The 17,475-nt window shown below is 34.3% G+C and overlaps 2 protein-coding genes across 2 annotated transcripts; both read left to right on the top strand.

Annotated features, from left to right (window-relative positions):
• The first annotated feature begins 9,377 nt into the window (after positions 1 to 9,377).
• On the top strand, positions 9,378 to 11,236 carry LOC128289426 (uncharacterized). The gene is made up of 4 exons (XM_053025276.1): positions 9,378 to 9,698; positions 9,780 to 10,420; positions 10,579 to 10,903; positions 10,988 to 11,236. The coding sequence occupies exons 1-4, from the start codon at positions 9,542 to 9,544 to the stop codon at positions 11,098 to 11,100; spliced, it is 1,236 nt and encodes a 411-aa protein (XP_052881236.1). The 5' UTR covers positions 9,378 to 9,541; the 3' UTR covers positions 11,101 to 11,236.
• Positions 11,237 to 15,261: 4,025 nt separating this feature from the next.
• On the top strand, positions 15,262 to 16,779 carry LOC128289415 (uncharacterized). Its single transcript, XM_053025261.1, has 3 exons — positions 15,262 to 15,436; positions 15,964 to 16,319; positions 16,426 to 16,779. Exons 1-3 carry the CDS (start codon positions 15,262 to 15,264, stop codon positions 16,777 to 16,779), a joined length of 885 nt encoding a protein of 294 aa, XP_052881221.1.
• The last annotated feature ends 696 nt before the right edge of the window (positions 16,780 to 17,475 follow it).

Genomic DNA, 17,475 nt, shown 5'->3' with positions numbered 1-17,475 from the left:
CGCCAAAAATAGAACTAGAAGAAAAATTAAACCTCCAAAGAAGTATGCTAAGGCTGATCTAGTTGCTTATGCTTTAAATGTGGTTGAAGATATAGATGCGAATCAAGAGCCATCTAATTATTCTGAGATGGTTCGTTGTGAAGACTCAGAAAAATGGATGTTTGTTATGCAAGAGGAGATGGAATCACTCCACAAAAACAAAACATGGGATCTTGTGAAACTTTCTAAAGGTAAGAAAACTGTTCGTTGTAAATGGGTATTTAAAAAGAAAGAAGGGACTCCAGGAGTTGAAGAACCTAGATATAAGGCAAGGCTTGTTGAAAAGGGTTATAGTCAAATTCCAGGAGTGGACTTCACAGATATGTTCTCCCCAGTTGTTAAGCATAGTTTGATTCGAGCTTTGCTTGGTATTGTGGCCATGCATGATTTGAAGCTTGAGTAGTTAGATGTAAAAACTCAATTTTTACATTGAGAACTTGAGGAGGATATTTACATGCAACAACCAGAGGGTTTTACAGTCTCAGAAAAAGAGGACTATGTTTGCTTGCTGAAAAAGTCCCTTTATGGTTTGAAACAATCACCAAGACAGTGGTACAAGAGGTTTGATTCCTTTATGACTTCTAATGATTTCAAAAGAAGTAGTTTTGACAGTTGTGTTTACTTTAAGAAAAACAGTGATGGTTCTTTTGTGTATCTACTTCTTTATGTTGATGACATGTTGATAGCAGTAAAAGATAAAGGAGAGATAAGAAAGGTCAAAGCCTAACTAAGTGAAAAATTTGAGATGAAAGATTTGGGACCAGCAAAAAAGATACTTGGTATGGAGATTCTCAGAGATAGAAAAGCAAGTAAATTGTACCTAAGTCAGAAGGGGTATATTGAGAAAGTTCTTTGCAGGTTCAATATGCAGAGTGCTAAGCCTGTTAGTACTCCTTTAGCAGCTTATTTCAGACTTTCATCGGTTTTTTCTCCACAATCTTATGATGAGATTGAGTACATGTCACATGTTTCATACTCTAGTGTAGTGGGATCTCTCATGTATGCTAGGGTTTGTTCACGTCCAGGTTTATCATATGCAGTTAGTGCAATTAGCAGATATATGGCGAATCCCAGTAAAGAACATTAGAAAGCAGTTCAGTAGATTTTAAAATACTTAGGTACTATTGATGTTGGCTTACAGTCTGGAAGAACTAGAGATGAAGTTATTGGGTATGTTGGTGCTGATTTTGCTGGAAACCTTGATAGAAGAAGATCTCTCACAGGTTATGTCTTTACAATTGGAGGTTGTACAATCAGTTGGAAAGCTACTTTGCAAACTACAGTCGCTTTGTCTACCACTGAAGCTGAGTACATGACGATTACTGAGGCTTGTAAAGAAGTTATTTAGTTGAAGGGACTCTTTAGTGAACTCAATGAAGACCTTCAAATCAGTACAATATTTTGTGACAGTCAGAGTGCCATTTTTCTTACAAAAGATCAAATGTTTCATGAGAAAACAAAACACATTGATGTTCGGTATCATTTTGTTCGTGATGTTATTGCTCGTGGTGATATAGTTGTGAGCAAAATTAGTACTCATGAAAATCCTGCAGATATGATGACTAAGTCACTTCCTATAACCAAGTTTGAGCATTGCTTAGACTTGGTTGGTGTTCATTGTTGAAGTTAAACCCTTAAAGGGTTTTGTGGAAGAGGTGGAGAACTTATTCGTTGAGAGTTCGCGATGAAGAACTTGTTCATTGAGAATTCGTGTCAAGGTGGAGATTGTTAGAATTAAGTGACCCGAATCCTTATTTAAATAAAATACAGTGATAAAATAAAATAAAAGAAGAATCCATGTAGAATTACACTTCTTTTATTTTATTTTAGAATAATGTTTTTTAAACCTTATTAAATTCCATCTATTTGATATTGATTAGAATAAGGTATTTCAGTCTTACTAGAATATGGCTTTACAAGCATATAAATAGACATAGTCTTTCCTCTTGTAATTATTCGAATTCGACATAGTGAATTTTCTTCTCCTCTGCCCTTGAATTGTAATAGCCTAAATTTTCAGTGGTGTCGGAACAGTGATTCGAGATCACTAAATCCGATAAATGAGTAGAAAATATTAATAATTTAGTGAATATAAGTTAAGTGTGAAGTTAGGAAAATTTTTGAAATAGCGAATAGTGTACTAGAAATAAAAAAATTAAATTAGAATCGGAAACGAGATATCGAGAGTTTGAAAAATTTTCAAAACGAGCCATAAATATTTTTATAAATATTTATGGAGTGTTAATAAGTTAGTATTAAAGTTTCACAAGAAATTTTAAAGTTTCGATAGTTAATTGAATAAAAGGATTAAATTGTAACAAATGTAAAATTATGGGAAATGATTAAATAGCTTAAATGATAAAAGAAAGAGGGTTTAAAAGGCAAATAGACCCAAGGTCTATTTGGGCTGGACGGCAAGGTGCATGAAATCAGGAAAATTGATGAATTAAGGGTAAAATTGAAATATTGCAAAATTTACTTAATAAACTAGGACTAAAGTGGAATTATCTAGAATTCTCATTATTTTTCTGCATTCTCATCAGAAAAAACACCATATAAGGGTTTTCTTAAGCTTTTTTTTTATATTTTTACTGCAAGTAAGTTCAATTCTTGATTATTTCTTGAAATTTTTGTGTTTTTATGACTTTTACAACTAGGTCCACTTGTTGAATGCATTAGTTTTTGATTCTATGAAAGAAATTGGAAGTTGTTATGAATATGTGTTGGAAGTATATGATGATTTAGCATGGAATTAGAGTTTTAAATTGTTTATATGCTGATTTTATTGAAAGAATTGAATAGAAAGTGAATGTTTGGGACCTAATGGTGAAAGAGTTTGAAGTTAGGGTTTTATGTGGAAATTATGAATTTAAATAATTGTTAAATAACTTATAATGTCAAGGTAAAGCATTAATTGGGAAGAATTAGCTTCATTGAGGGATTAATTGAGCAAGGACTGAATTGTATGAACTGTGAAATTTGGGGCAAAAATCGAAATCAACATTTGCACTAAAACAGTTTTGGACAGCAGCAGTAGTCTAACTTTGAAAAATCACCATAAATTGTAAAAATTTAATTATAAGATGAACAAAATATGAAATTAAATCTTATTGAGTCTAGTTTCTCATAGGAGAAACGGTGTAAGCAACGGAATTGTAGATCATGAGATATAATAGATTTTGTGAGACAATGTCGAATGATTTCGGTTCCCTGTTCGACTTTGGAAAATCATCAAAATTGGAGAAAAATAATTAGGGCTTAAATTTATATTTTAAAATCCTTAATAGTCTATTTTCAATAGAGACAAACATGGACATCATCCAAATTCTTTACAAAGAGATAATTAATTTTTAGTGAAGAAGGGTCGGAATTGTCAGACAGCAGAACAGGGGTTACTTTAAAGAATAAATTGTACTTATTGGCTAAACCAAAAATTCTAAAACTTTTATGATAAGAAGATATATGAGTCTAGTTTCAGGAAAAATTAGCAGATCCTAATTTGGGGTTCTGTATCTAAATATAAAAATAATTTAGTGACTATGACACCGATGGACAACATTGGAATATACATAAGTAAACAATTAAATTATAGATAATATTACTTATAAGCGGGTTGAAGATGAAGTCAATACTGATAAGTGAATGATTTTACAATGATAGATCGAGAACCCGAAGCAAGTCGAGGAAAAGAAAAAGTAGCTGATTAGTCCTTGAACTTTCACAAATTTTACAAATCGACCCAGGTAAGTTCATATGGTTGAAGTTTAATGATTATATGTAAATTTTATGAATTATATAATGTATGATGAAATATATTTATTGATGAATAGAGAATAAAATAACAACCCGAAAATCAAATAAATGATCAAATTGAGCGGAACATCGGATTTGAGTACATCTGATCAGTGACAAGTGATAAGTGGTAGCCTCAGCTACACTTATCTAATCAGTGATAAGTGACAAGTGATAAGTGGTAGCTTTAGCTACACTTATCTGATCCGTGACAAGTGATAAGTGATAAGTGATAAGTGATAAGTGGTAGCTTTAGCTACACTTATCTGATCAGTGACAAGTGATAAATGTGATTAGTGTAAGACTGTGGCAGGACTATGACTTCAAAAAGTGATAAGTGATTATACGCAAGACCACAGTTATACTATGGCAAAGTGAAAGTGAAGTACTCAATTTTTCGTAACTGTTCCCTAATTTGGTTGAAGAATGATATGTGACAAACGGGCCCAAAAGAATTAAAGTAAATGGATGAATGGTAGTAAGTTTATACAAGAGAACTCACCAATGACTGTGGTTGACAGGTGAACTTAATAGTTGTGTTTATTGTATAAATATATAAATATTTGGTAAGATTTAATTTATGTTTTATGCCTATGAACTTACTAAGCTTCTATAAGCTTACTTGAATGTATTCAATGTCTCTTGTAGATTGACGTGGAAGAATACGGAGGATCGGATCAACACAGAGGATCACACTATCCAGATTATCTCTGGTAGCTTTTGTAAATTTCCTTTTTGATTTATATGACATGTATAAGGTTTGATAATTATATAAATACTAAGACTTGTTTAATGAATATACATTAAAGTAAAGAATGATGAATATGTTAAATAGTATAATTGTAATAGTAGTATAATTTGGTATCAAATTGATTGAAATGAATTGGTTGGTTGGATTGGTCTCGGTTTAAAATTTGTAGGGAAGGTTAGATATTTATAAAGGGGTTATATTGAGCAAAAAAAAAAAACTTTGGGATTTTACGAAAAATTCCCTATGGTTTCGATTTAATTCTAGTTTGGTCTCGAAGTATGTTTTGGCCTTTGGAGGCCCATCTAAAGGATGTAATGACATGTTTTAGTAAATGAATAGTATTTAACTCGTATTAACAGAAAATTAATTCGGTAAACTCTAGTAATGCCTTGTACCCTATTCCGACAACGAATACGGGTAAGAGTTGTTACAGTTTTTTCCCGAAAGGGTTTCCACGTAAAGTCTGTGTATTTTTATTTATTTATTTTATTTTATTTTATTTTTCACAGTAACAAAATTTTTGTATTATTATTTTCTAGGTATATGTACTTGTTTGATTTATGAAAGTATTTGGTACATTGCCAGTAGAGTTTTTAGACTCCATAAGTAGGGCAAGGTGTTGACAAGTGTCCTATAAGGGTATAATAAAATATTTTAAAAACAAAGACCCATGAAAATTTTATAAGGCTGCTTATGGAATAAAAAAAGTACATTGATACAGTACTAAATTGTAACATCCTCATACCCGACCCGATCATCAAGTCATGGTGCCAATGTGTTACATTCATTGTCGAAACAATTATTATTAAATTCAATTCATTTCATCATTTTAATCGTACTACTAAGACCAGATAACTTTTACAACTCAATTTAAAAGTATTTCTAAATTCAATTCGAGCTTCCGATAGCTTTCGTAATAGTTTATAATTAAATAGGGACTAAATTAAAAAGTTTTCAAAATCCCGAGCCCTAGTCGCAACGTTGGCGGTTCCTTGTTTTGACGTCACTCACTATCTTTGCTCGTCGCGACACGGTGAACCTTTTGTCGTGACATCAATTCTGTGTCCAATTGATTTCCTTTTTATCATTTCTTATCACTTACAATCAAATTTGTATACCAAAATTCTACCAATTTCATATACATATAATTCCCATGTAACTATTTCCAATTTCAATGCCATATGTTTCTAATTAAATATTAACACAACTATCAAAATTTTACAAATAAATTCATTAATACACCATATTACAATTATTCATTTAATCTCTTAACAATTCACTTAAACTATTATTATTAGAAATTCTATGACTTATATTAATTTCTTAGCATCACATTCTTTTAATATTTTTCCTCCTGCTCCTCTTCATTCATCATTCTTGTGTACATGTACTCATACAAGAATTTATGGCTTTTAGTATTGTATGTGTATATGCAATATTAATTTCAATTTTACTAATTACATAATTTTAACAAAGTTGTCCACTTAAGTAACAATCACTAAATTATTTATATCTTAGTCTACAGTGTTCCAAATTAAAATCTGCTTGTTATTTTTGAATCTAGACTCAATTACCTTTTTACCATAAAAATTTTAGAATTTTCACATAAGTCAATTAATACATTAAGTTTTTTTAAAATTTCCCCCGTTTTGTTGCTAGGTAGTTTCTACCCTTCTCCACTAAAAAATTATTATCTTTCAGTACAAGATTCATATTATGTTTTTGTTTATTTCCATTGAAAATAGACTCATCAATATTTTAGGCATATAAATTTAATCTCCTAAATTTTTTTGTACAATTTTTAATAAATTTTCAAAGTCAGAACTGGGAACTCGAAATCATCCTAACTTTGTCTCACAAAAAATCATATATCTCATAACTTACAATTTCATTACTTACACCATTTCATTACTTACACCATTTTTTTTGTGCAAAACTAGACTCAATAAGATTTAATTAAATATTTAATTTAATCCCTAAATCGAATTCTATAATTTTTAGTGAATTTCTAAAGTTGAACTCACTCTCTGTCTAAAACTGTTTTGTTGAATATATTCACTTATTTTAATTTGTATCACTTATACCAATAATTAACATCTATTTTACTTATAAACAATTAAATTTTTGTTCAAGATCACTTAATTATGTATATCATCACACTTTCCCTTTTATTTCATCACTATCTCATCTCATTTCATTTATATTCTCATTTCAACATTTAGTTCCACATAACTTGTTTTGTTTACTTTTCATCACTACTACTTTAATTAAATTCACACACCATACATTCAATCATTATCATATATTAAATTAAATCTTTGAAATATAAATAAGGATAGTATGAATACTCACCTTTTTCTCATAAGAGCTTCCTTGTCTTTGCTTCTCCTGTATTATTTTCTCACTTTCATGCCTTTTTTTTCAACTTTCATTAATTCTATTTTCTCATTTATTGCTTCTAAGATGGTTATCTAACTCTCTAATATGTCTACATCATTTCTCCTTTTGGGTTACTATGAAAAATTTCTAGGAATTTGAGAGAAAAGTGGGTTTTATGAAAAGTGTCTCATATATATAAGTGGCGTTGGAAGCATGGGGACTTTTCTTCATGTTTCCATGCAAATATCTTTCAATAAAATAATACAATTTAATATAAAATACCTTATAATAAATTAATAATAAAATAATCTTTCAATCATATTTCAATACTTTTCTTCTTTAATTATTACACCATATAATTATCTATTTTGAGTAATGAACATTTTACCTTTCATGTTTTTTCAAAATTTCATCCTTGAATCACTTCTCACTTTAGATAAAATTGTGATTTAATCTATTGTAGTTTTCTACTTATTCAATTTGGTCTTGCATACCAATTCCTTGTCATAATAAGTTGGGTTACTTTCTCTTTTGGTCCTTCAATTTTCTCATGTTTTTACTTCAATCTTTCAAATTTTGGATTATCATACTTGAATCTCAAAACTTTTCACATCTTTACGATTTAGTCCCTATCTCAAATTAATATATCACAACATTCTTCTTTCATTTTATTGAGAAATCAATTATACACAATCTCAATTTATTACTACTTTCAAAATATAAAAATTTTAAGGGTGTTACACAAATACCAACCATTCCTTTATATGGTTGAAAAGTTATAAATTCTAGATTCTTTCGCTTTAAGTGTTTCTCGATTTCATGTTTTATAACTCGAGTTGTAATCTTTCGAAAGATATATTTTTTATTCACTTTCATAATTGGTTTCTAAAAGCATTGTTTAAATTATGTTATATTAAGATAATCTTGGACATGTTTAGTAACTTTTGGAGAAGAGTTAAGGCTATGAAAGGAAAGTATAACCTTATGGTTTTATTGGACTAGTAATTTATATAGAAGTAATATAGACAAATGAGTTTAATGCTTCGTATTTGATTGACAAATGGAAGTTACCGTTGACCTTACTAATGGGTTATAGTAGTTAGTTTAGGCCCAACTAATGAGCTATAATGGTTAGCACATGCCCTACTAACGAGTGATAATAGTTGGCATTGGCCCCACTAATGGGTTATAATAGTTAGCTCATAGTTTCACTATTGGGTTGAACTCTTATTTATATCCTTAATAGAAATATATATTGTTAGTGATATGTGTGGAAGGATAACAAAGTCTCCCTTTAATCTTGAGAGTATTTTCGACGCTGTCGTATTTCCCTTTATATCATCTTAAGACAATACTTAAATTATTGAGTATTGTACTAAGATGATATGGTCGTGTCATACTCCATCTCGTGGCGTAACAGAGGATGCAATAAAATGGGATAATTGGTGAGTTTTATGCCAAACATTGTGATTTGTTTAATCAAGTTTTTACCCTTAGAGATGAGTTCAAAACTTGTTAAAAAAATTCTTCAATCTTTGCATCAAAGATTTAGTATCAAAATGTTCGGCCGACAGTTCAATTGATTTTTTTAATCTGATTCGATTAAGTTACGAATCAACTGATACAACATCTTATTTCAAACTAATACTGTCTTATTCTAACAACAATAGTAAAACGTTACATAACATCAACCAAAAGCATCTCTAGAATGGTTATTATTGGATTCAAGTATATTTGTGATAGGAATTAGCATGATTTCTTTTAAAATATTAAGAATAATCATGTTACTGACTTGGCCATTAGCATTGATCTATCATAATTTGATATGTCAAATTAGGCTCCTCGTTACACCTACAGAGCTTATTATCGAGAAATTTAAAAGTCTTTTTCGTAGTTTTAGCTTAATTTTAGTTCTTGCATTCTAATCAGTGTTAATTGATTTTTTTTTCTTATTTTGAGACCTAAATTGGTCAAATGTGTCATTTGGACCCTAACAATCGATTGAGTATTGTAGAAACTCGATGGTGGCACGAAATTGAGCGAAAAATCACCAAGGATAAGGGTATCGTGATATTGAAGCATGGGAATCGTGTAACGCCCCAAAAATTTGAATGTTTAATTGTGGAACTCAATAATAATTTATTCTCTGTATTTTTGGCTATGTGCTTTGTGTATGTGTTTGGGGTTGGGGGTTCAAACGCATCTTTAGAAAGTCTTACTATTTTGTTCTAAAGTAACTTCTATCCTAGAATTGTCCACTTAAGTTTAATTTTGTACGAATCTGTTTCGACTATTCTTTACTTATTCATTACTTAATTGGGTCAAACTCCAACAATCATGCATAAGGTGCACATTTTTCCCATACAACATAGCCTTAACACAATTACTAGGAGCTTTCCAATGAAGAGACTAAGACAATTAGGGGTGGTCAACAATGTGAAAACATGCCAAGAAAAGTCCAACTGTTGATCCAAAATTAAAAATATTATCTTGTCCTTCCCTGCAAGCTCAAACCAATGGAGATTACTCAGATTCAATTTTCAAGGAGAAATAGGAGCAACAACTATACTCATTAGAGGCATGTTGGAAGAAACGAGTAGCATCTTTGCCAAGCTTTTTGCTTTTGCTTTGCTATTATTATTACTGTCATCAAAATGTAACACTGTTGGAGATGCACACCAAATCCAACTACAATTCAACCATTCGCATGGGAAATTTAAACCCATAGATATCGAAGGTAAAGTGATTCAAAAACATTTGATGTAATCTCCTTGTTTCATGATCGATAATTAAGTAGCTGTTGTTTATAATATTGCAGATCATTATCAGAATTACGTGGCGATAAAAAATCTAACATCACACAGGTTGCCAATTCTATGTACTGTCACAAATTATGAAACTACATTCTCTGCAGAAACCAATGTGTTTACGAGGAGAGTCAAGGCCAACGTACTTTGTGCGCTGCCTGCAAAAGGTAAAGCAACAACGGGAAACGAATCTTCAACCAGTTACATGTCTCGACATAAGTATGGAATTGCTAGCGAACTTGCTAGTCTAATCGGCGGCTACCTGTGGTTAAAGCCTGGAACGGTTGTCTATGGGCAGTGTGACAGAATTAGTGACTTAGACATTGTTGCTTTTGATTTGAACAGCCGCAATCCAACGCCAAATGCAGGAGGGATCATTGAAATGGCTGCAACTTTATCGTTTTCGACATCCAAGCCGGTTCACTATTATACAGAGTTAGGCATTTCTGCTCCAGTAAGATCGAATCTCAGCGAGTTTGTTAGCATAAGCCCTGACGAGAAGAACCACAAGAATACACAATTAACAGGGTTTTGGATTGATATTTTTAAGAAAGCTACTGCAATAATGGCAACAGACACCACAAGGAAAAATAAAATGATTCGACTTTGTGGTGCTTCTATTGATGAATCGCTGAATGAAGTTTCACGCAAGGTTAATTTTTGTTCCTTATAATCTATTCCCTTTGCTTTACAATTTTGAATATCTGAATCTTGAAACTTACAGTAAAGTAAGTAGCTATTATAAAATATCTGTTGACTGGCTGAAATTTCAATTTCAATTTTTATTTTATTTTATTTTATGTATTGAAGGATTATGATGCAGCCGTTGGCTTACCAGTAATTAGGGATTACCAAAGAATGGTGACAGACCAGTATGTAGAACTATCATCTCCATATTTTGAAAAAGGCTCAGATCAATTGAGGAAGGAAGACCTTGAACTGAACCAAGTTTTTTCATTCATGATGCCTTTCACCAACGTGATGTGGTTTACTTTGTCAGCTATGACGGTCTTCAATGTTTTTGTTATTTGGTTAGTTGAATCTACAACTAGTCATGAATCTGGTAGTTTGCCTTTCGGACAAGTTGGAGCTATTTTGTGGCACCCTATAGCAACTCTCTTCTATGGAGGGCATAGTAAGATAAATCTATGGTGGTTCCCCTAGTTTCTGAGCACGTTCTTTAAGGATACCGCTTACAGATAAACTATTTATATTGCAGGAGAATCACCGAGGAACAACTTAACATATTTCGTGTTGGCCCCGTGGTTCATACTGATCCTGGTTGTTTCTGTTAGAACAAAGTTAGCAGCAACAATATACAAACAACTATAAATTTGCTTAAGAACAAAAATGAAACCGAGAGCAAGAGAGAGTGAACTTGAGCACACACTTGGATGATAAAATCAGCAGCATTCATCATCTGTATTTTTTTTTTTGAGAACTAAAATACAAAGTTTATAAGTCAAAATGACTATTACCTAATGAGCTAACTACTCCCACTAATCTACTAATACAAGATTGAATTACAAACACAAGTAAGCTGACATATCAGCTACTACATCAACTTCAAATCAAAAACAAATCCTACTAACTTTGGCAACAAGTTGCAAAGTAACTAAACTAAGTTACATTGAAACAAAAAGTCAAAATGAACTGAATTAGTCACGCCACCAATTACGCTTCAAGTGCGACTTGCTTTCAATCTTGCTGCTGGTTCTTTGTTGCAATGCAGGCCAAATCTCAACACTCCTCCTTGGACTGTATGCAACAAACACCAATAGATTTCCTTAAAGCTTCAAATCGTACAGTACCAAGTGGCTTTGTCAAAATGTCAGCCAACTGATCCTTTGAACAGCAATGCACTAAGCTAACTTCTCTGGATTGCTCAGCTTCTCGAATAAAATGGAACTTGATTTTGAAATGCTTGGTCTTTCCATGAAAGACCGGATTCTTGGCTATTGCAACTTCCGATTGGTTGTCAACCAAGATCTCGGTAGCATCAAGTTGCTCTTCATTTAGATCACATAGCAACTTCCTAAGCCAAATGGCTTGATTTGTCTTCTTCTTCTTTGCTATATACTCGCTTCATAGCTTGATTGAGCAACGATCATTGCTTCTTCGAACTCCAACAGAACACACTTGAGCCAAGGGTATAAAAGTACCCGACGTGCTCCTCATGTCATCGATCGTGACCACCCAATCACTATCCGAATAACCAACTAACTTCAACTGTTTTTCTTTCTTAAACAATACACCAAGCTTCAAGGTTCCTTGATGTATCTCAACACTCTTTTAGCGACTTTGAAATGCACCATATTCGAGCAATGCATGAATCTAGCCAATAAACCGATTGCATGCATCAAGTTTGGTCTAGTTGCTGTCAAATAGAGTAAACAGCCAATTACGCTCCTATACTCCCTTTCATCAACCTTTTCATAATCACTAATGCTTGACAGCTTCTCACTTTGAGCCATAGGAGTGCTCATAGGCTTACAATTTTGCATGCCAAATTTATCTAGAATCTTCAAGGCAAATGCTTGCTGACTGATGAAAATCCCTCGATCGGATTGGTTTACTTCCATCCCAAGGAAGTAAGTCATAGTTCCCAAGTCAGTCATGTCGAATGCTTCTTGCATCTGTGCTTTAAACTCATCAATAATGACATCCTTGCTTCTAATCACTAGCAAGTCATCAACATAAATCGAGACAATTAGCAATGTCTCCTCCTTTAACTTCTTCACAAAGAGGGTAGGCTCACTCAAGCTTTTCTCGAACCCGAGCCTCGACAGGTAAGTATCGATCCTGTCATACCAGGCTCTAGGTGCCTGCTTCAGCCCATACAAGGCTTTCTTAAGCCTATACACCTTATCTTCATGTCCTTGAACTTGAAAGCCATCAGGTTGCTCAACATAAATCTCTTCCTTGAGATAACCATTCAAGAAAGCTGACTTAACATCCAATTGATGGATCCTCCATTGCTTCTGTGCAGCTAAAGAAAGCAGAAGCTTGATGGTGTCAAGTCTTGCTACTGGGGCAAAGGTTTCTTCAAAATCGATTCCATACTGCTGACTATACCCTTTGACCACCAGCCTTGCCTTGTGCTTGTTCAATGACCCATCAGCATTGAACTTTGCTCTAAAGACCCATCGAACACCAATAACCTTCTTCTTTTCTGGCCTCTTAACCAAATCCCAAGTCTGATTCTTTTGAATCATGTCCAATTCTGCCTCCATAGCTCTCTTCCAATTCATGTCCCTAGCTGCTTCCTCGTAGCTAGAAGGCTCCACAATGGCCACATTGCATCTCTGATAGACATCAATAATGGATCTAGTACCTCTCACAGGAAGATCATCAACATTGCCACTGATAGGATCACTTTCAGCTAGTTCCAAGTTGCCTTCAGCTGAATCTTCTTCAAGCTGACATGCATTCGAACCATCCCAGTTCCAAGTCCTCTCTTCATCAAATCTAATGTCTCTACTCACCAATATCTTCCTTGTTGAAGGATCATAGACTCTATAACCTTTCTTGTTACTGCTATAGCCTACAAATATGCAAGGAATGACCTCTTCTCGAGCTTGGTCCTTCTTTCAGCAGTACAAGGACATAGCACACACATCCAAAAATCTTCAAATGAGACATTTGTTGGCTTAAGTCCATGCCATGCTTGAAGGGTGTCTTGACTTTGACAAGATGTGTTGGAAGCTTGTTGAGCAAGTACACCGAGCTATTGACACCTCAGCCCAAAAGAGTTGGGAAGCTTGCTTTGAAACAAGCAAGCACCTAGCCATATCCATCACAGTTCTATTCTTCCTCTCACACACTCCATTTTGTTGAGGAGTGTAGACGTGGTCACCGATGTTGGATCCCACCGCTCACATAGCCTCTTGAATCTCTCGACAAATACTCACCCCATTGTCCATCCTTAATGTTTTGATCCTACATCCAACTTGGTTTTCACCAAAGCTTTGAACTTCGCAAATGCTTCAAACACATCGACTTCATTTGGAAGAAAATCCAGCAAAATCTAGTCGATCATCAATGAAAAGGACAAAGTACTTACTCCCATTCAATGAAGGAGTCTTCATCGGCCACAAATGTCGAATGCACTAGCTCAAGCTTCTCTCGAGCTCTCCGGGCTTGATCGACAGAAATGGCTTTCTTGCTTGCTTGCCAAGTGACATACATCACAAACACCTTCTAATGGCTCAACCTTGGTCATATCCTTTGCCAAACCAAGTCTATGCAATGATCGAGTGACTTGAAGTTAACATGGCCTAGCCTCTTGTGCCATAGACCAAGACTCTCATTCTGCTCGAATAAGCCTTCTTCTCAAGTTGGCTAACATCCAACATGAAACATTTGTCACCATAGGAACTGTGGGCGCTTGCCCAAGAAAATCTTTGATGACACAAGAACCATTCTTAAAAATCAATGAGTAGCCCTTCTCAACCAACTGACCAACACTTAACAAGTTCTGATCAATATCGGGTACATACAAAACATCTGAAATTAGCTTGTTACCCGAACTAGAGCTGATTAACACATCTCCCTTGCCTCTAACTTCAATCAGGTTTCCAGTCCCAATCTTGATCCTCGAGCTGAAACTCCTATCAAGTTCTTTAAACAGACTCACATCAGCTGCCATATGATGCGAGCAGCCACTATCCACTAGCCAACTGCACTTGGCTCTGCTCGTGGTTGTAAGGCAAGATGCACTGAAGACATGCTCCTCCTAAGCTGGAACATCTTCAACAACCTGTGCCTGATCTTGTTGTGTTGGTACTTTGCCTTTATTCCTGCAAAGCTTCTCAACATGACCAAATTGTTTGCATTTCCAACATTGAACATCTGGTCTTCTCCAACAGAACTTCTCTGAATGTGTGGTCCTCTTGCAGTGAGTGCATGGTGGGTAACTTCTCCTGCTTGAATCTCTTCTCGACTTCTCCTTTTTCTCAAGCCAAGGCTTTTTGCCTTTCTGACTTGAATTGGAGCTCTCTCTGGCCTTTGCTTGGAAGGCCCCCTCAGAGTGCTCTTCTTGCCTATTGGCCCTCCTCTGCTCCAAGGCATAGAGTAAATTCACAAGCTCAGACAAAGAAATAGTGGTAAGGTCTCTCGAGTCCTCTAATGAGGAGATTTTGGACTCAAACCTTTCTGGAAGGGTAGTGATCACCTTCTCAACAACCCTGCTTTCAGCAAAATCATCACCAAGCAACTGACATCGTTGACAAGTGGTCATAATTCGATCGAATATTGCTTGATAGACTCAACCTCCTTCATCTTGAGGTTCTCGAAGGCTCTCCTCAAATTGATCAATCATTGTCTGCTGGTCTTCTCGGACCCCATGAACTCTTCCTTCAACTCCGTCCCAAGCTTGCTTAGGTGAGTCACATGCCATAATGCAGTGAAGATCACGTCAGACACTCTATTTTGCAAACAGCCATAGCTTTTGGCTTCTTGGCGCTCCTCAAGATGTCTTGCCTCATCCGAGCAATGGTGGGATTGGCTCTCAAGGGAGGTGGCTCGGCATCATTCTCCACTACACTCCACGATCATGTGCCCGAAGATAAGTCTTCATTTTACCACCCAAATGTGGTAGTTCTCACCAAGGAAAACAGTGGTGGAGGAGGTGTGAAGCTCATCCTCAACAACAAGTTCAACGACTTCGGTTTCCTACTTTCTTAAGCTTAAAATCTCAAACAACAAACAACAAGAGAAGGCCCTCAAAGACTTAGGCTCTTGATACCATTTGTTAGAACAAAGTTAGCAGCAACAATATACAAACAACTATAAATTTGCTTAAGAACAAAAATGAAACCGAGAGCAAGAGAGAGTGAACTTGAGCACACACTTGGATGATAAAATCAGCAGCATTCATCATCTGTATTTTTTTTTTTGAGAACTAAAATACAAAGTTTATAAGTCAAAATGACTATTACCTAATGAGCTAACTACTCCCACTAATCTACTAATACAAGATTGAATGACAAACACAAGTAAGCTGACATATCAGCTACTACATCAACTTCAAATCAAAAATCAAATCCTACTAACTTTGGCAACAAGTTGCAAAGTAACTAAACTAAGTTACATTGAAACAAAAAAGTCAAAATGAACTGAATTAGTCACGCCACCAATTCTGCTTCAAGTGCAGCTTACTTTCAATCTTGCTGCTGGTTCTTTGTTGCAATGCAGGCCAAATCTCAACAGTTTCCTCAACCTACACACAAAGCTTTACTTCCATGATAACAAGCTCAGACACCGAGACATCAACATGTTGGTTAGATATAAAAAATCTCAAGAAAACAAATGCCATTGTGGGTTGTGATATGAAACATTCAATTATGTTCCAGTATTTAGTGAAGGTCATTGGGTTCCAAAAAAAGAATATCAAGCACATTGCTCAATCTTCATTTGATAATTATGCAAAGGCTCTATCAACTGGAAATATAAAGGCAGCATTCATCTGGACGCCTGATGATCGCTTTTTTCTTGCAAAATACTGCAAAAGTTTTGGAAATCCAAACTGTAATCGACACAGTTCTTCCATTGTAATAAAATCATTCTCTTTCAGTTCTGGTTATGTTAATTTGTTGTTAAAGGTTTTAGGCTTGTCTTTTGACCATTTTTGGGTCTCTTATTTTACTTGCATTACAGGTATTTCAACGGGGTTCTTCGTTTGTTAATGAGATACCAGAGGCTGTGCTGGGATTCAAGCAGATGAAGGAAGAAGATTTAGATATGCTATCACTTTCAGATTGTTCGAGTTCAACTGGTGATGGCACCATGAAACGAGGCATAGGACCCGGACCTTTCTCAGGTTTGTTTATTTTATCAGGCTCGGCATCTACAATTGCATTGTTAATCACGGTCTTTCGACTGTTGAGACGTGGTTGGGAGAGGTTGGTTCAAGGAATGTTGATGGGTAGAGGAATTTGGGTTTGGCTGTCAGCTTTGTTTTGTCGAAACCAGAGGGGATATCAGCTCCAACTTGAGCTAGTAAGGACTTAAATAGATGAATTTTCGATTTTTTTTTGTGATTATAGACTTTAATGGATACTCCTCGTTAATGCCACAAACACACAAGGCATTAAATCTATATTATTGTAGATACTTAAAATTTTCTCACAGATAATCAAATCTTAAAAATATACTATGTTATTTATAATTTGATACGATAAAACTCAAATGATATTTGTTAAATTCATAATATATTAAGTCTATTAAAACAATAAATTAATATAAAAATATATTTGAATCTATTAATTTATTAATAATTTTAAATGTTATAATTTTATCTTTTAAATCAATACGAGGTAACTCATTTATTATGATGGATTAATAGAAAAGTTATGTTAAGACTATAAGCACCAATCATCAATTAAAAATTGAATAATAATTTATTTGATAATTGAAGTTAGATAAACTTTAAAATCAATCCCTTTTAGTTTGAGATATTTCATCATGGTGGTCCCATGTGATGTCTAAATTCAACATTCTTTTGACGTGATTAAGAAAAGAGAAACGATTCAAATATAATTAGGTGAGATGCTCATTTTTCCACACAACATAGCCCTACGTAATTACTAGGAGGTTTCAAAGTAGTGGAAGTTCAAAGAGATAACTTGCGGTGGACTAAATTGTCCTACCATTAATGACCCAAAGCAAAAGGAGATTCAGTTTCAATTTTCAAGGAGAAATGGAAAG

Source organism: Gossypium arboreum, chromosome 2 (assembly GCF_025698485.1).
Source record: "Gossypium arboreum isolate Shixiya-1 chromosome 2, ASM2569848v2, whole genome shotgun sequence".
Lineage (NCBI taxonomy): Eukaryota > Viridiplantae > Streptophyta > Magnoliopsida > Malvales > Malvaceae > Gossypium > Gossypium arboreum.
The sequence above is the reverse complement of the archived record's forward strand: the minus strand, read 5'-3'. Positions and strand labels throughout refer to the sequence as shown.